This window comes from Nyctereutes procyonoides, unplaced genomic scaffold (assembly GCF_905146905.1).
Source record: "Nyctereutes procyonoides isolate TBG_1078 unplaced genomic scaffold, NYPRO_anot_genome, whole genome shotgun sequence".
NCBI classification, from domain to species: Eukaryota; Metazoa; Chordata; class Mammalia; order Carnivora; family Canidae; genus Nyctereutes; species Nyctereutes procyonoides.
The window spans coordinates 69,063,361-69,086,860 of record NW_026575046.1 but is presented as its reverse complement, the minus strand read 5'-3'; the positions used below and the strand labels follow the sequence as shown (position 1 = coordinate 69,086,860).

The 23,500-nt window shown below is 39.7% G+C and overlaps 1 protein-coding gene across 4 annotated transcripts in view; it reads right to left on the bottom strand.

The window, feature by feature from the left end:
* Window positions 1-5,253: 5,253 nt before the first annotated feature.
* The window catches only part of DNAJC12 (DnaJ heat shock protein family (Hsp40) member C12), a 51,381-nt gene continuing 33,134 nt past the window's right edge, over window positions 5,254-23,500 (bottom strand). For all 4 annotated transcript variants that reach the window (XM_055325536.1, XM_055325534.1, XM_055325535.1 and 1 more), the window contains 2 exons: window positions 15,531-15,735; window positions 5,254-6,629 (listed from right to left, as the gene is read on the bottom strand). In XM_055325536.1, the coding sequence (XP_055181511.1) occupies window positions 6,535-6,629; window positions 15,531-15,735 (300 nt within the window). In that variant the 3' untranslated portion in view covers window positions 5,254-6,534. The remainder of the gene's footprint in view (window positions 6,630-15,530; window positions 15,736-23,500) is intronic.

The window sequence follows — 23,500 nt, the reverse complement described above, 5'->3', positions numbered from 1 at the left end:
GTGAAAGGGAATATAAGGGAAGGGAGAAGAAATGTGTGAGAAATATCAGAAAGGGAGACAGAACATAAAGACTTCTAACTCTGGGAAATGAACTAGGGGTGGTGGAGGGGGAGGAGGGCGGGGGGTGGGGGTGAATGGGTGACGGGCACTGAGGGGGACACTTGACGGGATGAGCACTGGGTGTTATTCTGTATGTTGGTAAATTGAACACCAATAAAAATTAATTTATAAAAAAAAAAAAAAGAAATTTAGCTGAATGTAGAAAGATAACTGAGGTGTGTGGAGCTGGTATATGCAGTGATACACCTACTTAACTGTAATCTCTCCCTTTTTATCTCTGCCTTTTTACTTAAAAGAACAGTAAGGAAGGAATAATATTAGAAAGAAAGATGGAGGGGCAGCCCAAGTGGCTCAGCGGTTTAGCGCCACCAGGAGGGAGTCCCACGTCAGGCTCCCTGCATGGAGCCTGCTTCTCCCTCTGCCTGTGTCTCTGCCTCTCTCTCTCTGTGTGTGTGTGTCTCTCATGAATAAATAAAATCTGAAAGAGAAAGAAAGAAAGAAGAAAGAAAGAAAGAAAGAAAGAAAGAAAGAAAGAAAGAAAGAAAGAAAGAAAGAAGAAAGAAAGAAAGAAAGAAAGAAAGAAAGAAAGAAAAAGAAAGAAGGAAGGAAGGAAGGAAGGAAGGAAGGAAGGAAGGAAGGAAAGAAAGAAAGAAAGAAAGAAAGAAAGAAAGAAAGAAAGAAAGAAAGAAAGAAAGAGGAAGGAAGGAAGGAAGGAAGGAAGGAAGGAAGGAAGGAAGGAAGAAAGAAAGAAAGAAGAAAGAAAGAAAGAAAGAAAGAAAGAAAGAAAGAAAGAAAGAAAGAAAGAGGAAGGAAGGAAGGAAGGAAGAAAGAAAGAAAGAAAGAAAGAAAGAAAGAAAGAAAGAAAGAAGAAAGAAAGAAAGAAAGAAAGAAAGAAAGAAAGAAAGAAAGAAAGAAAGAAAGAAAGAAAGAAAGAAAGAAAGAAAGAGGAAGGAAGGAAGGAAGGAAGGAAGGAAGAAAGAAAGAAAGAAAGAAAGAAAGAAAGAAAGAAAGAAAGAAAGAAAGAAAGAGGAAGGAAGGAAGGAAGGAAGGAAGGAAGGAAGGAAGGAAGGAAGGAAGGAAGGAAGGAAGGGGCACCTGGGTGGCTCAGTTGGTTAAGCGGCTGCCTTAGGCTCAGGTCACGATCCTAGAATCCTGGAATCGAGTCTTGCATTGGGCTCCCGGCTCAGGGAGGAGTCTGCTTCTCCCTCCCCCTCTGCCACTCCCTCCTGCTTGTGCTCTATCTCTCTCAAATGAATTTTTTTTTTAAATCTTAAAAAAAAAAAGAAAGAAGGATGGAGAAGACACATCCTCTTCTACACATCCTCTTCTCTGCCTTCCTGGTCCTCACTAGTCCGTGACTTTTGCACCACATACTCCTCCTCACTTCCACACTGTCCTGGCCCCCTGGTCCTGGGCAGAGATCCCGGGTTCTACAAATATGGAGAGATTCATATTTTCAGCCACAGGTAAAAGAAAGTGGATCAGAGAGCTCAAGTGATTTTCCCTAAATTCCACAGGTTAGAACAAGAGAAATATCTAGTTCTCCATAAAACCTAGCCTAGATTCCACTATGAAAACATTCTCACCAAACAGCTAATTAATACAAGAAATTGTCAAAGCAAAGACATTGGAAGAAATGAAAGAGCCTGGATGGGAGGAGAAAGGACGAGAAGGAGCTGCCTGCTACAAAATATTCTGCCTCAAGGAAGGTGAGACGACACAGGCAGCTGAGAAGTAATAATGCTGAAGACACAGCCATACTGATGCATATCACAAAACCTGAAATTGAAGGGAACTGAAGCCTTTCATTGTGACACATTTCATCATTTTCTCAGTAATTGCATCAGTTTTATAATTTCTTCCATCACTGACTCCCCAGTGGTCCTGGCATCTCCTCGTCCAGGATGTGGAGGTGGCGGGTAATGGTGTTTGCCTCCAGGAAATTAAAGACCCCTCTCAATAACTGCATTAGTCATCGGCACTTGCTGCTGTGATTGATCTTGTAACCACCATCAGATCTGGGCACAGAAATGATATGAAAATTCATAAGTAGGGAAACAATGTTATCTTCCCCTGAGCCAGCTCGATCTTTATAAGAAGTGTCTACAAGTGGTTTTTTTTTTTTTTTTTTTTTTTTTTTTTTTTGCATTTCTAATTTGCTCATCAAGGGGCATACTTTTGACAGGCTGGGATACAGCCATTCAGGACTGGAAACTATTTGGGATCACAGGAAATTGCGAATTCTGTCTAGATTTTCCAGAGTTGCTCTGTTGAGTTCCCTGTTGCTCCAATACTTAAAGGAGCAAAATATTTCAGAATTATATTTCAACATTTCAGGACGCCCAGAAGGCAGGGAGCCATAACACCAAAAAAATACTCTGTTCTCTCTCTGGCTCCGTGAGAAGTTACTGGAAGAAAAGTATACTCTGGTTTTCTTACTGCTTTATATGTTGGTCACCCCCTGATAGCAGGGGCTTGGGGAGGTGATGGGTGCACTGTTCTATAAGCAGAATGCTTCAAGCTGAGCCACTCAACAATTGTGGCCTAGATTAAAAAACAAAACAAAACGAAACTGTAGGCAGCAATCCCAATGAACAAACACTGTTTTCTGGGTTTTCCAATCCAATGGCCCTAAGAAACTTGACAAATTGCATCAGTTGTTTGTTTAAGAACATGATAATCAAATTCTAAATATATCTACTTATTCTTTGATCCATTCCAGTGCTCGCTTTTTACCCTACAGGTGTACTTCACATGCGAGAAATACTAAGTACAAAGCTATTCATTACAGAGTTATTTGTGATTGGGAAAAAAAAAATGTAGGGGCACCTCGGTGGCTCAGTAGCTGAGCATCTGCCTTTGGCTCAGATTGTGATCCCAGGGTCCTGGGATTGAGTCCCGCATCAGGCTTCTTCCAAGGAGCCTGCTTCTCCCTCTGCCTATGTTTCTGCCTCTCTCTCTGTATGGATCTCATGAATAAATACATAAAATCTTAAAAAAGAGAGAGAGAGAGAGAGAGAGAGATGGCCTAAGAATTTAATAAATTTAATGTAAAACTATCTTTTAACCAGTTTGCTAGGCCATGAAGTTGTCATAATCCAAAAATAAATGGCTTTGAAAATATGCTGTTATATATACATCTGACTGTGGTCATGCTAGACACACTGGAGAATTCAAACAAATTATTGAAGAAAACTTGTCCAGTTTTCACCTTATTTTTCCTTCAAAGAGAAAAACTATATTATCAAAGCACAGTTCCCTCACTTTATAAACTTTGAGTTGAGGAAAGTATGTAAGTGTTTAAGAATAAAAGGCCTCCTACTAAGTTATGTTGGATCAAGTATATAAAGTTTTATGTCGGGATCCCTGGGTGGTGCAGCGGTTTAGCACCTGCCTTTGGCCCAGGGCGCGATCCTGGAGACCTGGGATCGAATCCCACGTCAGGCTCCCGGTGCATGGAGCCTGCTTCTCCCTCTGCCTATGTCTCTGCCCCTCTCTCTGACTATCATAAATAAATAAATTAAAAAAAAAGTTTTATGTCAATTGTGACCCATCATAAACCCACATCCAAGAAGAGCTATTTCCCATTTCTTATTGGAGGTTTCAGGCCATCACGGGAGAGAAAAGTAAACAAGAGCTGGTCTCGATCTTGTCAATAACTGGGAAAATGCAACTGTAATAAAAACAAAGTGGACTGTAGGAGTAGGGGTGATTTTCCCCTTGACAAGCACTAAAAGTCATCAATGCTATAAATCAGTCTGGTGGAAAAAAAGGAAAAAAATGAATACCCTGATTCTTAGATTCAAAAATTCTCTTATTTGATCTCTTATCTAGTATTTATTTGAGGGCCCACCTAAGCCATACAGACCTATGACAGGCAATTGTAGTCCAAAAGCTCATTTTATTGACTTAACACGCTATATTTTTCACCACAGGGACATATCTGGTGAGCTGCTAAGGCTGTAGAGGCCAACCACCACCCCTGGCCCCAGCAATGCATTGTGGCCTGATGTTCTCTGACTGCTTCCTGACCTTCTACCAGACCCAGGGGTCCCCAACCAGGCCTCCCCTGAGACACTAATTCTGTGGAGGAGAGCTCCATGGCCAGCTTGGCTGAGCTTGAGATTCATTCCTCCTCATGCCACCTCCTACACAGGTCCTTAGTCTTTCGGGTGGAGCGCAGAGCAGAAGGAGAGGGCAAAAAAAAAAAAAAAAAAAACCTGCTTAATCCTAAGCAGGTTCCATATCCAGTGCGGAGCCTGACTCAGGGTTCAATCTCACAACCCTGAGATCATGACCTGAGCTGAAACCAAGGGTCAAATGCTTAACTGACTGAGCCACCCAGGTGCCCCTGACCCTTAGTCTTTTAATGTTCTTTGAATAAACACTTTGTTTTCCAATAAAACTACAAAAAAAAAAAACCTTAAAAAATACTTCATTTCTATTTTTGAAGTAAAATTTGCAGATCTGTAACAATGCCAAATCAAATTTTACTGAGGCAGTAAAAATGTTAATAGAAATGATTCTCTAAACAGCTGGCCCTGATTTTTTGGATTTGACAAAAGGGTAAAAATTCAAATAAAATTTAAGGAACCAACACAAGGTTGTATTTGTTTTGTTTTGTTTTGTTTAAGTTTTCATCCAAAAGAAAAAAAGTTTTCGTCTATGTTATGGACTAAATTGTATTCCTCCAAAACTCATATGTTGAACTCCTAATCCCCCTTACCTTAGAATGTAACCTTATTTGGAGATAAGGTTTTAAAGAGGTGAATATGTTAAAAGGAAGCTGATAGAGTGGGGCTTTAATCCAATATAACTGGCATCCTCATAGAGGAAGCAGAAGTACCAGGGATGTATGTGCACACAGAAAAGTCATGTGAAGACACACTGAAAAAGACAGCAAGCCGAGAAGAAAGGTCTGAGAAAAAAAACAAACCTGCAGATACCTTGATCTTGTACTTCTAGCCACCAGAACTGTTAGAAGCACTGTTTAAACCACTCCATCTATATATTTTGTTATGGCAGCCCTTGCAAATTAACTCAATCTACCATGATACTATTTCATAAAAGGAAGCACATTTTAAACCACAAAGGACATAAGTTCTAATAATGTAGCTTTATTTTTTTTTAAAGATTTTATCTATTTATTCATAGAGACACACAGAGAGAGGCAGAGATACAGGCAGAGGGAGAAGCAGGCTCCACGCAGAGAGCCTGACGTGGGACTCGATCCAGGGTCTCCAGGATCACGCCCTGGGCTGCAGGTGGCGCTAAACCACTGCAATGTAGCTTTAAAAAAAAGTTCCCATATTCTTTTTTTTTTCTCATTTTGCTATATACACCAGTGAAAACTCTGTCACTAAGAAACCCCTGCTCTAATATTATTTTTCTTTGGGGTACCTGGGTGGCTCAGTCAGTTGAACGTCTGCCTTTGGTTCAGGTCATGATCAAGTCCTGCCTCAGGGAGCATGCTTCTGCTTCTCATTCTCCTGTAGCCTCTCCCCCTTGCTTGTAAGCTCTCGCTCCCTCTCTCAAATAAATAATGTCTTTAAAAAATGAATGAATAAAATAAAATTGTTTTTCTTCTTAATTTTTCATTCACTTGTTTGCAAACTAAAAAATAACCACAGACTACACACAACCATCAATAACTTCAACCTAGCAGTATGTTCTCACTGTGAGAACATAGTTTATAAACACATCACTTGCTATATATAACAAAAGAAATCTTATAAAAACATATTTTCTCAAATAAATAATAACCTTTTCAATTTATGATTATTAAAATTAAAATAGAAATATCTAATGAAATTATTTTCAAAATACAGTTAATTTTTAAGTTTATCATGAAATTTGGGAAATTATTTATTTTACTCTATGGGATTTAGACAAGTAATTTCACATTTCATTTTTTTTTAAGATTTTATTTATTTATTTGACAGAGCACAAGCAGAGGGAGGAGCAGAGGAAGAGGGAGAAGCAGGCTCTCTGCTGAGCAGGGAACCCAATGCAGAGCTCAATCCCAGGACCCTGCGATCATGACCTAAGCTGAAGGCAGATGCTTAACTGACAGATCCACACAGGTGCCCCTCACATTTCATTTTAAGTCAAAAGTCAGAAAATATTTCTTGTACATCCAGCACTGAGAGATTACAGTATATTTAAGAATTATTTAAATACAGAGAGAGTTTTTTTAAATGGAATTCTATAAATAACACTAATAGGAAAATACATACCATACAAGCTACTTTGGATCTAACAGCCTTAATTCATTCAAATATTGAAAGAAACTAGTCTGAAATTTTTCTCATTCATAAAACACATTGTGATAGAATGGGTTCAAGGATGGAGGAATCAATCGGTACTGATTCACAAACATGACAGAGAAATATAACATTGTTAAGACTTAAAGACTTGCTGGCAGCACAGAAGATGGTCTTGCTTTCTCTCTCTCTCCTATTGAGCAGGCACTTTTCATATTTCATAGTTTCTGAACTTCCTCAGGAGTTCTGAGGGAGCATCCCCAGACCAGCGGAAACGAAGGTGCCAAGAGTTCACATTTGAAAAACCTTTAAAGCACAGAAGAGAAGATTTTAAAATCAGAGAGGTAGGAAAAGAAAAGTCACAGTGTCATGTCAAAATAGCTTGCTGATAAGATTTCACTAAAATAAATAAAATGTAAGGGTCTTTAATATGGATTATTAGTATCTTATATAAACTGATTATCTTAAGCAGATTTTTTAATTCTTTTTCCTGCACACACATACTTTTATTTGGTGCACTCATTCAGTCATTTGTAAAGAAACACTTACCTAGCACCTATTACGTATTGCCAGGCTCTGTGCTGTGTATTGTGAGACAGCAGTGCATATCTCCTGACAGGAGTAACAGAAGAATCCACCAAACTATTAATGTAGAAAAAAAAATGGAGGGAAACAGGAGAATGGAAGACCAGAGAAAGGCATTCAGTGTGGACTAGAAAGAATAAAGGTAAAAACTTCTGGAAGGAAATCACATTCAAAGTGACCATGAGTAGGAATTAGCTAGACCAGGGAATCTCAAACTTCCATATGCATAGTCATTATCTGGAGATCTTGTTATACTGGAGAGTCTGATTCTGGACATCTGGGGTGGAGCTTGAGATTCTGGATTTCTACATTGATCCAAGTTGATCTGGACAACTTGATTCAAGTAGTACCCAATCTCCACCCCTATCCCACGCTGTCCCCTTACCCTACTTTTTTTTTTTTTTTTGCTTTTTTTTCTATAAAACCCTTGTGAATATCTGATATTAAATATTCATTTATTTATATATTACATATGGAGAGGCCCCACTAAAAAAAAAAGGAAGGGCACTGTTGGTGGGAATGTGAACTGGTACAGCCACTCTGGAAAACTGTGTGGAGGTTCCTCAGAGAGTTAAAAATAGAGCGACCCTACAACCCAGCAATTGCACTACTGGGTATTTACCCCAAAGATACAGATGCAGTGAAACACCGGGACACCTGCACCCCAATGTTTACAGCAGCAATGTCCACAATAACGAAACTGTGAAAGGAGCCTCAATGTCCATTGACAGATGAGTGGATAAAGAAGATGTGGTGTATATATACAATAAAATATTACTCAGACATTAGAAACAACGAATACCCAACATTTGCTTCGACGTGGATGGAACTAGAGGGTATTATGCTGAGTGAAGTAAGTCAATCAGAGAAGGACAATCATTGTATGGTTTCACTCATACAGGGAATATGAGAAATCGTGAAAGGGATTATACGGGAAAGGAGGGAAAATGAGTGAGAAAAATTAGAGAGGATGACAAAACATGAGAGACTCCTAACTCTGGGAAACAAACAAGGGGTAGTGGAAGGGGAGGTGGGCGGGGGATGGGGTGACAGGGTGACGGGCACTGAGGGGGGCACTTGACAGGATGAGCACTGGGTGTCACACTATATGTTGGCAAATCAAACCTCAATAAAAAAAAAAGGAAGGGACTTCTTAGTGATCACAAAATGTAACTAAAATGAGGAATAGATCTCAGATTTCTTTTTCCTTTCGATTTATCTATTTTGATTTTTATTTATTTTTAATTTTTTCGGGGGTTGGGGGGCCTCGGTGGCTCAGTCAGTTAAGCATCTGCCTTCAGCTCAGGTCATGATCCCAGGGTCCTGAGATGGAGTCCTATATCTCTTCTCCCTCTCCCTCTGCTCCCCCTGCTGGTGTGCTCTCTCTCTGTGTCAAATAAATAAATAAAATCTTTTTTAAAAAAAATAAACTTTTATTTATTTTTTGAGTAGGAAGTATATTTACATGGCTACAATTCAAAAGGCACAAAGAGTACATACTCCAAAAGTCTTCCACCCTTCCACTCTTCTGATGTTTCCAAAAGACAAATTTGCTACCGGTTGCCTGCCTATCTTTCCAGAGATAGTACAGGTATATACAAATACACCTTCTCCAACACCACCTTCTCCAACACCACCTTCTCATCCCTTCTTTAACCTAAATCCTAACATATAGTCCACTATTCTGTTTTTTCACTTTTTGTTTCTAATATAGCTTGATGTTTGCTCTTTATCAGTATATGAAGAGCTTTCTCATGCTCTCTTACAGCAGAGTATTCTGTTGTATGATACACAAAAACTCAACCCTACTGAGGGGCATTTATTTGTTATTCTGCAGTGAATAACATGGCACACATGTCATTTGGTACATAGGTGGTCTGTAGGATAAAATTTGTGGAAGTAGCATCAAAGTCTTTGTGCAGGGGCACCTGGGTGACTCCGTCGGTTGAGCATCTGTCTTTGGCTCAGGTCCTGAGATGGAGCCTCACATCCTGCTCCCTGCTCAGTGAGGAGCCTGCTTCTCCCTCTCCCTCTGCCCCCTTCCCCAGCACAGCTTGTGCTCCTTCTTTCGTGATCTCTCTCAAATAAATGGATAAAATATTTTTAAAAAATCATTGTGCATTTGTAGTTTTAATAGACATTGCCAAACAGTTCTCCATAAAGCTTGACCCAGCAGCAGTTGTTTTCCTTCACCCTCATTAACACCATGTTAACAAACTTAGTAACCTTTGCCAAGCTAATGAACACGAAACAGTGTGGTTTTAATTTGCCTTTCTCTTAGTATGAGTGAGTTTAAGCATCTTTTCATATGTTTCAAGGCTATTTGTGTATTTTCTCTTCTGTGAACTATCTGTTCATTTCCCCTGTTCATTTTTTTTACTGAATGGTTGATCTAATGTCTCACTGATTCATAGGAGCATACATTAAGAGAATTGCTAATTACATTTTGCTAATTACATTGAGATTAAACATCTTTTCAGATGTTTAAGAGCCACTGTATTTTCTCTCCTAAACTATTTATAGTTTCCCTCCTATCAACAAGAATTAATTTATATATGGATGAAAGAACCTCATGTGCTTAAATGCTTAATAATAAGAGGATATTTATAGATGCCTCTAATCGTGGGAATTTGGATACTTCACTTGAAAGGAAATTGGAAACAACTTTCAAACAGCTGTCATAAGGAAAAGGTTAACAGTAAAAGATCTCTAGAAATACAAATAATTTATTCCACAATAGTAAGGTTTCTTTAATTCTAAATAACTTTCTTAAAAACTAGAGAAAAGGTCATTTTCCTTCTCTACTAGAGCGAAGGTAAACTGACAAAAGTTTTCTTGCTGGCAATTTGGCAAAATTTATCAAACTCATTAAAAAGTTTAAACCTTTAACCCAATAATTCTACTTCTAGAAATTTATCCTAAGGAAATAACCACTGATGTGCTCAAGGGTTTAACTATAAGAATATTTATCATGACCTCATTTATAAATGTTTTTTAAAATCAAGAAACAATCTAAATTTCCAGCAACAGGGCAGCCCAGGTGGCTCAGCGGTTTAATGCCTGCCTTCAGCCCAGGGTGTGATCCTGGAGTCCTGGGATTGAGTCTCACTTTGGGATCCCTGCATGGAGCCTGCTTCTCCCTCTGCCTATGTCTCTGCCTCTCTCTGTGTGTCTCTCATGAATAAATAAATAAAATCTAAAAAAAAAATCTCCAGCAATAGAAAGTTGGTTAAAAGTCTTTGATATAGTCATTAATAATTTTTTAATATTTATGGAAAAATAGAAAAATTCTTATATTGCTGACAGATAGTTACAAAACAGTTTATACAGTATGATCTCATTCCTAAATTCATTATTGCATAGATATTTACATAAAATTTTTGGAAAGTCTACAAGGAATTATCCCTAAATAGTTGGAATAGATGTTTTTCATTTCTGATACTTTTTAAAAATCTGTATTTTCTTATTACTCTGCAATGAATTCTTTGTGTCTTTTTTTTTTTAAGATTTATTTGATAGAGAGAGAGCATGAACAGGGGAGAGGCAGAGGGAGAAGCAGACTTCCTGCTGAGTGCAGAGCCCGAGGATGCAGGCTCTATCACAGGACCCTGAGATCATGACCTGAGCTGAAGTCAGATGCTCAACTAACTGAGCTACCCAGGTGCCTCCCTTGTGTCTTTTTTTATGTTAATACTATTGTATATTACAGAATAATATACAAAATATGCTTCCATTGATATTTTAAAATATTATCTAAATATCTAGTCAGAAAAATACACACAGAACAGTTGTCAATGATTGTCTTAAGAAGATGCTCTGTTGGGCAGCCTGGGTGGCACAGCAGTTTAGTGCTGCCTTCAGCCCAGGGCCTGATCCTGGAGACCTGGGATCAAGTCCCACATCAGGCTCCCTGCATAGAGCCTGCTTCTCCCTCTGCCTGTGTCTCTGCCTCTCTCTCCCTCTCTCTCTCTCTGTGTCTCTCATGGATAAATAAATAAAATCTTTAAAAAAGAAAAGAAAAGACGATCTATTTGTACAATCTTTAGAATTATCAGAGAAAACAAATTTTAGAATTTCCCTTTTGGGAAAAAGCAAAAGGAAAAAAAATTAAAAAAAACATAAATAAATAAATAAATAAAAATAAATAAATAAAATAGCAAAAGGAAATTTCTGACAACTGTAATTGAAATACACACACACACAAACACACACAATATGTACAGTATGATCCTCTTAGTTTTAGATATACTGACAAATATAAAAATATAGCAAAAGATCAATAATAGATATGTCTCTAGGTGCTAAGATTACAAGTTGTATTTTCTACCTTTTATTTGACCACATTTCTCACATTTTTACTGTAAATATACTTGTTATTTCATAGTTTAAAAAATGGTATTTTCTAGTTTAGGTTCCAATAGAAACAGGCCCCCAAACAAGAATTCAAATGTAAGTGGCTAGTTCGTTTTTTAGTAGGCTCCACATCCAATATAGGGCTTGAACTCATGACCCCAAGATTAAGAGCTGGATGCTCTATTGACTGAGCCAGATAGGCTCAGTAAGTGGCAAATTTAAAAGATGATTCACGGAGGCCCTGGTAAAAAAGTAGGGAAAGGAATCAAGTCTATAAAAGGTACATTATCATGCAAGTTGCTACCCTGGGCAACTGGGGTTTGATTGCACTAAAGACCCTTGGAAGACAACACAAAAACCCCTCAGAGTTATCCAGTTGGAGAAGTAAAGGAGCCTCCCACTGGCATTTATCGATAGCTGATGGCTACATCCAAAGGGTGTTTATTCCCTAGCACTAAAGCCAGGGAATAAACCGGCTCAATTGCCAGAGAAAGTCCTCTGGTAGAAACTAGACAGTTCTTTATGTTCTGTCTCCCTTTCTGATATTTCCCACACAGAACATAAAGACTTCTAACTCTGGGAAATGAACTAGGGGTGGTGGAGGGGGAGGAGGGCGGGGGGTGGGGGTGAATGGGTGACGGGCACTGAGGGGGACACTTGATGGGATGAGCACTGGGTGTTATTCTGTATGTTGGTAAATTGAACACCAATAAAAATTAATTTATTAAAAAAAAAAAGAAACTAGAGAGTTGACAAAGGGAAGGCAGATGTCCAGAACCTATAGCAGCACACATCTGCAACATATGATCTTCTTTTTTTTAATTCCAGAATGTTATACAAACTATTTTATTCTAGAATTGCATTTATCAGAAGTTATATTTTTTGCATATTTGAATAGGAAGAAAGGAAAAGTGAGATCGTTTCAAACATCAGTTTTCAGAGACTGTGCTCCATATTTTACTGGTTGTAGTGAAGAGTCAGAAGAGGATGTGGAATATTTGATAGATGTTCATCACAGAAGAGGCATCAAAAGGCAAACTCCAGGGAGCCCGGGTGGCTCAGCACTTTAGTGCCGCCTTCAGTCCAGGGTGTGATCCTGGAGACCCGGGATCGAGGCCCATATCAGGCTTCCTGCATGGAGCCTGCTTCTCCCTCTGCCTGTGTCTCTGTCTCTCTTTCTCTCTCTCTGTCTCTCATAAATAAATAAATAAAATCTTAAAAAAAAAAAAAGGCAAACTCCAAAGTAAATATCAACCACTGCTTGAGGAAATTATTAAAATATGCTGTAAAGGTATGTGAGAAGCCACTCTGGACTCGGTAAAGCTGACATGAATAATATTTCTTAAATGTTGATGTTACAGAAATTTACAGTAAAATAAAGTTACAAACAATGGGGATCCCTGGGTGGCGCAGCGGTTTGGCGCCTGCCTTTGGCCCAGGGCGCGATCCTGGAGATCCGGGATCGAATCCCATGTCGGGCTCCCGGTGCGTGGAGCCTGCTTCTCCCTCTGCCTGTGTCTCTGCCTCTCTCTCTCTCTGTGACTATCATAAGTAAATAAAAATTAAAAAAAAAAAAAATTCTTAAAAAAAAAAAAAAAAAAAGTTACAAACAATCACACAACTGCAGTTTGGTATATAAACTCCAAATGTAAGGTGCTACTCATTACACCCAATAATCTCTTAAATGGCATTAAGAAAATACTGGTAAATGCAGCTTTTCATAAAATCTCATAATTCTCCAACAACAGCTTCTCAGAACAATGATCCTCCTGTACCACTCCCCCACCTCATTCCTTGGTCACAGGAAGAGAATACACCTCACCATGTGAGGGCATCCAAACTGACATCACAGGGGCACCTGGGTGGCTCAGTTGTTGAGCAACTGCCTTTGGCTCAGGTCATGATCTCAGGGTCCTGGGATGGGTCCCGCATCTGGCTCCCCACAGGGAGCTTGCTTCTGTCTCTGCCTCTCTCTCTGCCTCTCTCATGAATAAATAAATAAAATATTTTTAAAAAAAAACAACTGACATCACACTGTATTGCACACTTGAAACTAATACAACACTGTATATTAACTACACTGGAATTTATAATAATAAAATAGGAGTAAAAAAAACTGATACCCAAATTTATTCTGAGTAAATTATAATAGATTTATCCTCTGGAATACTTATCTGCTATTTAAAAGAATGAGTTAATTCTAAATGTAAGAGTCTAAGGAGAAGCCCCATAATAATAAATGCCAATACCAAAAAAAAAAAAAAAAAAAAAAAAGCACCTACCATGTACCTGGTCTAAATATCTTACATATTTTATTCACTACTCAGAAAAACTCTTAGGAGGTAGACACTAATGTTTCGGCCATATAATAAGAAAACACAGATACAGAGAGGTTAACTCACTTGCCTAGGGTCACACAACTCATCAGTGGAAAAGCAGAGATCTGGTTCCAGAATAACATAGAAAAATGAGCACAGTATAATGCCATTCTTTATTTTGAAAGCCCTCATAAGTGAACGTATATTTGTATATGCTTGTTTTAGCATAGAGAAAAATGTGGAAGGAGACGCACTTGGGCATCTGCATTGGTTACTTCAGGAAACAGAAACAAAGAACTATGGGAGGCTGGGGTAGACACTAAGTCACTGTCTATATATGAGTCTTTGAATTTTCTAATAACAAGCTCCTATTATTTTGGGGTGTTTTAAATATAAAAATAATTAATTTTTTAAAGGAAGAGAAAATTTCATGGAGTCTGCTGGGAGGGATTCCAGTGGGGCTCCCAGCCTCATGCCTGAATCTCTGACCTAATCAGCTGCCCCTACCCCTCCAGTTTGGGTAAACTCAGTCTAGGTCTGAATCTGAAACAGAGTCAGAGGGAGGCCCCAGGGGTTCAGGAAGCACAGATCTGAACATTCCAGGCTGAATAGAAAAACATTTTTATGTTTGCCTATGTGTGCCTGTGCGTAGGTGTTTGTACTCGTGTATTTGCTTAAAACTGTTTTTTTTTTTTTTTCTGAAATTCGGGCTTCTGCTTTGATCAGTTTGTTACATTATAACCATTCCCAGTTATAAGGCTGATGCAACCAACCATTTGCAGACTCCACAAAAGGAAATCTTGAGTAACCAGCAGAGACACCTGAACCACACCCTAAGAATCTTTATCCTAGCAAGTAATGAGCATATAGAAGTTCTCCCCAAAGAGAGATTTCAAGTGACTATTTCTAGAAAAACAGTAATTCACCATAAATTAACTGTCTTCTTTTTCTTTTTTCAGTAAAGATTCAAGGATTCAAGGACTTTTAGGAGCCTTTGGTTTAAAGGCTAAATTCTAAAGAGGTGTGGAATCACAACCCTGAGAATCAAGCAAGAATCTGCAGGACAGTGACAGGGTGTGAATATAACACATCTAGATGAGATCAACACAGTGGGATGGCTAGAGACACAAAGAAATGATAATCATGGCTGACATTAACCCAAGACCTGCTTGGTAGGTTAATCACTGCTACGCATTTTGCACAGATCTCAACTACTCCTCACGATAACTCTATGAGAAGGTACCATTATGATCTTGATTTTATAGATGAGGAAACTGAAATCGAGAGAAGTTAATTAACTTGTACCAAGTAATACAGATCATAAGTAGTAGAGCTAGGATGTGAACCCAGGTGGTGTAGCTAGGGAGCTTAACCTCTATAATGCTCTGCTTCAGTGGATCTGTATATCACTCAGAATGTCTACAGAGCTACTTGCAGATAAGGTACCTTCTCCAGCTGGTGCAATGCCTTACAAAAAGACTCTGAAGCCAAAATACCTTCATTCAGGTCCCCCCCCTGGCTGTATACAACTTGTACAGCTTTGAGAAAATTACTCAACCTCTCCAGATGTCAGTTTTCTCATTTGTAAAATAAGAATAATATTGGTACCAACCTCACAAGCTTGTAGTGAGGATTAAATAAATTAACGTATATAAAATGAATATTAAACAAGATAATACATGTCACATAACATACACAAAGAACATTCCTATACATAGGAAACACCCAATAAATGGCAGTGTTATTTCAGAATAACAAAAATGCCCCAAATTTTCCCTTGCAAGGAATGTATTGAGGAATGTGTCTTCCAGTTTCTGTGTCAGTGCTAAGTAAGCAATCCTTAAATTTGGCACTATTGTTTAGTTGGAAAAGGTTGAGAATAAATACAGTATAAACCAAGCCCTTTAATTTCAGAAATTCTTTGTCTGCAAAGCTACATGACTTGACTTACTTGGAGAATCAGGATTTTGTGGAGAGAATGACTTCTCCAAGGACTTGGATTCTTCTTGCTCCATTTTCTCTGTGGTTGAACCCAGCTCCTCTTTCTTGATTTCCCTTTGCTTGTTCCATTCCTCATTTTCAATCGTTTTGGTAAGACTCTGGTCAGATTCTTCCAGCATCAGGTCTTTTTTACCTCTGACAGCCCAGTGCATTGACTACATTAATTAAAGCAGACACATAATATAAACATTATATAGTATTCCATATTTAAAGTTCGATATGTGGTAAAATCTGACATAGCATTATGAATTTTTCTGTAGGTTTTATTTCAAAATAAAAATGTTAATTTTGGGGTGCCTGGCTGGCTCAGTCAGTGGAGCAGGTGAGTCTCGATCTCAGGGTGGTGGGTTTGAGCCCTGGGTTGGGCCAAGAAAGAAAAGAAAAAGAAAAAGAAAAAGAAAAAGAAAAAGAAAAAGAAAAAGAAAAAGAAAAAGAGAAAGAGAAAGAGAAAGAAAAAGAAAAAGAAAAAGAAAAAGAAGGCCCTTCTGTTGGCCGGGAAAGAAAGAAAGAAAGGAAAAGAAAGGAAGAAAAGAAAGAAAAAGAAAGAAAGTAAGTAAGTGGTGCCCGGGTATCCCAGTCGGTTAAGTGGCTGACTCTTGATTTCATTTGAAATCATGATCTCAGGGTCCTTGGATAGAGTCCCATGTCAGGCTCCATGCTCAGCCAGGGAGTCAAGTCTGCTTGTGGATTCACTCTCTCTCTCTCCCTCTGCCCCTCCCCCTGCTTGTGCTGGCTCTCAAAAGAAAAGAAAAGAAAAGAAAAGAAAAGAAAAGAAAAGAAAAGAAAAGAAAAGAAAAGAAAAGAAAAAAGAAAGAGTGATACAGAAAGAGATGGTACGCCTGGCTGGCTCAGATGGTAGAGCATGCAACTCTTAATCTCAGGATTGTGAGATCAAGCCCCAGGCTAAGTAAGGAGAATCCTGAAAAAAATAAAATCTTTAGGGGGCACCTGGGTGGCTCAGTAGGTTGGTTGTCTGAATCTTGGTTTTGACTCAAGTCATGATCTCAGGGTCAAAGGATCGAGACCTGGGGGATCCCTGGGTGGCTCAGTGGTTTAGCACCTGACTTGGGCTTAGGGCGTGATCCTGGAGTCCTGGGATCAAGTCCCGCATTGGGCTCCCTGCATGGAGTCTGCTTCTCCTTCTGCCTGTGTCTCTGCCTCTCTCGTTCTCTGTGTCTCTCATGAATAAATAAATAAAATCATTAAAAAAAAAAAAGGATCAAGACCTGCATGGGGCTCCACTCGGCAGGGAGTCTGCTTGGGATTGTCCCTCTACCTCTGCCCCTATCTCCACCTCACTCTTTAAAATAAATAAATCTTTTTAAAAATAAACATGAAATCTTTCTTAATGTTAATTTTAGGGGTGCCTGGGTGGCTCAGTCGGTTAAACATCTGCCTTCAGCTCAGGTTATGATCTCAGGGTCCTGGGATGGAGCCCCATGTCAGACTCCCTGCTCCCCAGGGACTCTGCTTCTCCCTCTCCCTCTGCCCCTCCCCCAGCTCAAGGTTGCTCACTCACTCATTCTCTCTTAAATAAGTAAATAAAATCTTTTTTTAAAAATGTTAATTTTTGAAAAGGGCAGTGGTGGGATCCCTGGGTGGCGCAGGGGTTTGGCGCCTGCCTTTGGCTCAGGGCGCGATCCTGGAGACCCGGGATCGAGTCCCACCTCGGGCTCCCGGTACATGGAGCCTGCTTCTCCCTCTGCCTGTGTGTCTCTGCCTCTCTCTCTCTCTCTCTGTGACTATCGTAAATAAATGATTAAAAAAAATAAAAAAAAAAAAAGAAAAGGGCAGTGGTGTCAGCTGATGCAAAAAATAATCTGCTTTTGGTCTGATTCGTTTGGTTCTGTTGTTGGTTAGTTTGGTTTCTTCCTTTTCCTGCATGTGCACAGAATAAAAGAGGCTGGCCAGTGGCTTTCTCTGTAGAGGGAAAAGATATTGGAAAGGTCAGTGAAAAATAGTAAGAAACTCAAGAATTCAGGGCCCAGAGAGCTGAAAATGTGGTCTGTAAACATTACAGGTCAGTTAGGTACAGGTCTTGTACCGTGTATTTACTTTGTGCCCTGGTACTTTTGTCTTGAAATAAAAGTGCCTGCTATTTTCCTTAGATGGTGTTGAGGATTAATGACTTACCTACAGTAAATGCTTTGATAGCCATCAAGCAATTGTGAGATAATAGTTTTACTCATCCATCCACTTTATAAGAATAAAATATTTTATCATCAGACCTCTGTATCTCCTGATCCCAATGAAAGAAATACACAAGGGAAAGATCCAAACTGCATCTAACCTCATATACAGGCACCTCTCATGCTTTGTACTTCAATCAGAGGACTAATATAAGAGCAATGCTAAGCAACCTGATTTACAGGGACACAATTAGGTCTTATTTCTATGTTCACAGATTGTATTTCTCAGATTCCCTAAGATACTAATTTAACAACACTCAACATCAAGCAAACTAGTGTGGAATGACTCGTTTCAATAGAATGATCATCAATAGAGACACCTGGGTGGCTCAGTGGTTGAGTGCCTGCCTTCAGCCCAGGGCCTGATCCTGGAATCCCAGGATTGAGTCCCACATTGGGCTCCCTGCATAGAGCCTGCTTCTCCCCCTGCCTGTGTCTCTGCCCCTCTCGCTCAAGAATAAATAAATAAAATCTTTAAAAAAAATCAATAAAAATATCAAATGATAGTAGTTGACAGAGACTGAGAGGGAGATTAGGAAGAGGACAGTCTGTACAGCAAAATAATGAACTGCACCAGACAGAGTACCATTGTGTGTAGGGGGTGAACCAACACTAAACAGACACCAAGCCTAGGGGCAAAAGCCACTGTCCTACAGTCCATGAAATTGGTATGTTGTTTATTCTATCTTCTCAATTAACTTGTTTACCAGCTTTCCCTGCTGTGTTTTTTCCCTTAGGAAGTCCCAGTCATTTTTTTAAAATTCTGGACTTTGGGGCGCCTGGGTGGCTTAGTGGTTAAATGTCTGCCTTCAGCTCAGGTCATGATCCCAGGGTCCTGGGATGGAGCCCCGCGTCAGATTCCCTGCTCCTTAGGGAGCCTGCTTCTCCCTCTCCCTCTCTCTCTCCCCCTGCTCATGCTCTGTCTCTCTCTCTCTCTCTCTCTCCCCAAATACATAAAATCTTTAATATAAATAAAGTAATTAATTTAATATAACTTAATTCTAGACCTTGGTTAACAATAAAAAATTGTGCCTACATGCCAGTAAATATTAAGTAGACAAATAGAAAAAATAAACAAATAGAAATAAAATCAATTGACTCATGTGAGCCATGGATCAGTTGAACAACTATTCAAAATTGATTAGTTGTTATTATTCTGGATCGATAGAAGTAAATTATTTGCTTGTCTGGGTGATCTTTGACCTGCTTTTGGATAACATTCAATTAGGACTGACTGCCTTCTGAACAGGCCCAGAAGGTGCTTCCCATCTGACTGGAGAAAGTGCAACCACACAGGCATAGTAGGAAGCTTCCCTAGTCATTTTTAGCCAACTGGACTCACCCCAAGGACACCTCACCAAGCCCAGGAACCAAGAAACAATCAGTAGACAAACAGACCCATATGAGGGTAACTGGCAGTCCCAACAAGTCCTATAAGAAGCAATCAATTTGTCAAACAATCAATTCAACAAAAATGCATTTCTATTAACTCTTTTTTAAAAGATTTTATTTATTTGAGGGACAAAGAGTGTGCATGAGCAGGGGGAGGAGCAGAGAGAGAGGGAGAAGCAGACTCTCCTCTGAGCACAGAGCCTTATGTTGGGCTCAACTCAGGACTCCACACAGGGACTCAGGGCTTAGGGCTTGACACCAGGACCCTGAGATCACGACCTGAGCCCAACTCAGACGCTTAACAACTGAGTCACCCAGCACCCCTCTATTAATTCTTTATAAAATGTACAGCAACGGATATGACATGACAGTTATAACAGTTTATAAGAATTTTTCTTAGCACTTTAAGATTTATTTATTTATTTATTTATTTATTTATTTATGAGAGGCACAGAGAGAGGGCAGAGACAGAGGCAGAGACAGAAGCAGGCTCTCTGTGGGGAGCCCGATACAGGATTTGATCCCAAGACCCTGGGATCACCACCTGAGCCAAAGGCAGACACTCAACCACTAAGCCACCCAGGCGCCCCAACCAGCACTCTTGATTGTGGCTTTGCTACAACCATTTTCTCACAGGCATCCTAAAGCCATTCTGCCACATATTTCAGAACTAGAGAAAAAACATTTCATACCCTGGATCCTTTGGGGTAAAATTATTTAGCATGACAGCAGTGAATTTCCCTAAGATCCTTTTAGCTAGAAAGATCTCTGTTTTCAAATTATCCCAAGACCCAAGGGCCACAGTAACTGAAAACCTCACTCCATATCTCTTTTTTAAAACCAACATCACATATCTAAACTTCAATTTCCAGGACGCCTGGGTGGCTCAGTGGTTGAACATCTGCCTTTGGCTCAGGATGTGATCCCAGGATCCAGGGTTGAGTCCCACATGGGGCTCCTTGTGGGGAGCCTGCTTCTCCTTCTTCCTGTGTCTCTACCTCTCTCTCTCTGTCTCTCATGAATAAATAAATAAAATCTTTATAAATAAATAAATAAATATTTTTCAAATTAAAATGTCAGGAGAGGGGTGCCTAGGTGTTTCATTCATTAAGCGTCCAACTTTTTTTTTTTAATTCATGAGAGACCGAGAGAGAGAGAGACAGACAGACAGACAGACAGACACAGACACAGGCAGAGGAAGAAGCAGGCTCCATGTGAGGAGCCCGACGTGGGATGTGATCCGGGGACTCCAGGATCAGGCCCTGGGCTGAAGGAGGCACTAAACCGCTGAGCCACCTGGGCTGCCCAGAGTCCAACTTTTGATTTCAGCTCAGGTCTTATCTCAGGGTGGTGGGATCAAGCCCCCTATCCACACCCCTGCCCTCGTTGGCTCTAAGCTCCGTGAGGAATCTGTTTAAGATCCCCTCACTCCCTCTGCACAACCCTCCCCCCCCCGCCGTCTGCCTGACTCTCTGTCTCTCTCTTTCTTTCTACAAAAGAAAAAAAAAAAAAAAGAACTATCAAGAGAGGGGGATCCCTGGGTAGCTCAACCCTGCCTTCAGCCCAGGGCATGATCCTGGAGTCCCCGGATCACGTCCCACATTGGGCTCCTCACATGGAGCCTGCTTCTCCCTCTGCCTGTGTCTCTGCCTCTCTCTGTGTGTCTCTCCTGAATAAATAAATAAAATATTAAAAACAAAAAAGAGGGAGGAACCCTGGGTGGCGCAGCGGTTTGGCGCCTGCCTTTGGCCCAGGGCATGATCCTGGAGACCCGGGATCGAGTCCCACATCAGGCTCCCGGTGCATGGAGCCTGCTTCTCCCTCTGCCTGTGTCTCTGCCTCTCTCTCTCTCTCTCTGTGACTATCATAAATAAATAAATAAAAATTTAAAAAAAAAGTTTAAAAAAAAAATAAAAAATAAAAAACAAAAAAGAACTATCAGGAGAAACTTCTAAAAAGGAAAAGGAAAATAGGTAGTAAAGTGACAGAGACTTGGTGTGGGGAAAAACATACAGTTTCATCACTCTGGGATCATAGAAATCTGTCACCCCTGAAGTTGTGCACATTTGAAGAATTCTCCCAAAGGAAATTCCTGTGATATGAACTATATGTGATGCTGCAAAAGTGCATTAGGATTTGTCCTGCCTTGAAGGTACAGAGACTAATATTGTTCTCACCAATTCTTCTCCTTCCAGAGGGATTATACTGCTTCAATAAAAAGCAGAAACACAGAGTTGGTGATATAAAGGGTAGGATTTTAGGAGATATAACAATCTACAAAGGTATAGGGCAAACAAACATGCATATGTGTTTTAGATAAATGTCACCTAAAATTTAAATCCTTTTTTTAAAAAAGATTTTATTTATTTATTCATGAGAGACACAGAGAGAGAGAGAGGCAGAGACAGAGGCAGAGGGAGAGGGAGAAGCAGGCTCCATGCAGGGAGCCCAATGTGGGGCTTGATCCCCGGACTGCGGCATCACACCCTGAACTGAAAACAGATGCTCAACCACCAAGCCACGCAGGCATCCCTAAATTCTTAGTTGTAATCATTTTAGTCAGATGGCATATGTAACATACTTCACCCAAACACCCTAAGAATGATGTTTATCTACAAAAGGAGAAACAACGATCTCTTTAGATGATGAACAATGTTAGCATCATAACTGCTATTAATTTCTCTAAGTGGGAAAGGTGAAAGGATGAGCAAATCCACTCACACAGAAAACAATAACTCAATGTTATAGACAGAGGTGAGGCTTTCACTTGTAGGGCTTAGAAGAGAAAGGAATGAGAAGAAATTTACAGAAAGTCTATTTAGTTATAAAACCTGTGAGACTTGGCATCAAGGATGCAAGTCCATGGAGAAAGAGAAACAAAAGCAAATCAAAAACAACAAGATTTTGCCCAAAGAAGCATGTATGTTAAAAAAAAAAAAATCACTGCTGATTTAAAGCAGAAAAATGCTTCTTATCATTTTTGTACCATTAATAAAAATAAATCTCAAACCAAATGCTGGCCCAGCATACTATTTCAATTTTATTGACAAGACAATTGGTGCAGACAGTAATATCTAAAATATTATTATTGTAAGACCTCAAACAGTCCGTAGTTAGGCTAAATTCAAAGCAGAAATGACATGTTTGGAGACAGAAAATTAGCATTTTTTAAAGATTTTCTTTATTTATTTGAAAGAGAATGCATACACATGAGTGGGGTGGAGAAGCAAGGGAGAGGGAGAAGCAGACTCCCCAAAGAGCAGGGAGCCTCATGTGGGGCTTGATCCCAGATCCCTGGGATCATGACCTGAGCCAAAGGCTGATGCTTAACCCACTGAGCCATCCAGGAGCCCCAAAAATTAGCATTTTAAGGAAAGACATCAGCCATTTAAATTAGAAGAGAAATTTGGAGAAGAGTTTTTGAGAAGTCCACAGCAAATTTGATATTAGTGGTTAAAATTAGGTTCAGTGGGTCATCGGGACACCTGAGTGGCTCAGCGGTTGAGTGTCTGCCTTTGGCTCGGGGTATGATACTGGAGGTCTGGGATCGCGTCCCACATCGGACTCCCTGCATGGAGCCTGCTTCTCCCTCTGCCTATGTCTCTGCCTCTCTCTTTCTGTGTCACTTATGAATAAATAAATAAAACTTTAAAAAAAAAGTTCAGTGGGTCATCAAAAAACAACAACAATAACAACAACAAAGTATAAATGAAAAGACATTCACATAGCAAAGGTCACTAATTCAGTTGCAGTTACAATGTGTCACACTCAGAAGAATGGAAATATGGTGATTCACATCTCTTAAATTATAGCCCTTCAGGTTTACATTTAGATTTCCTTCTTGGGGATCCCTGGGTGGCTCAGTTGGTTGATCGTCTGCCTTCAGCTCACGTCGTGATCCTGGGGTCTTGGGATCAAGTCCCACATCGGGCTCCCTGTATGGAGCCTGCTTCTCCCTCTGCCTATGTCTCTGCCTCTCTCTGTGTGTCTCTCATGAATAAATAAGACATTTTTTTAAAAAAGAATCAATTTAAAATAATTTGCAGCTTTCTTTAATTAATCAGGCTCTGTTTTTTATGGAATTTACAAGTCTTGAGAAGAGAATATGCCAATATGAACTAAAAAGATGGAAGAGATGAATTTGCCTTGGTTCAAAATTCAGCAGTATTATATGAGCAACATGAGAAGCAGTTACCAGAATGTATAAAACAATAAATGATAACAAGAAGTGAAGATATTGAATCAAACAACCAAAGAGATCGACAATTGTAGTCACGAGCTCTTCTGGTGCTGATCCATTGAATTCTCTTTCACAGGATTTGTGAACAGAGTTGTATCC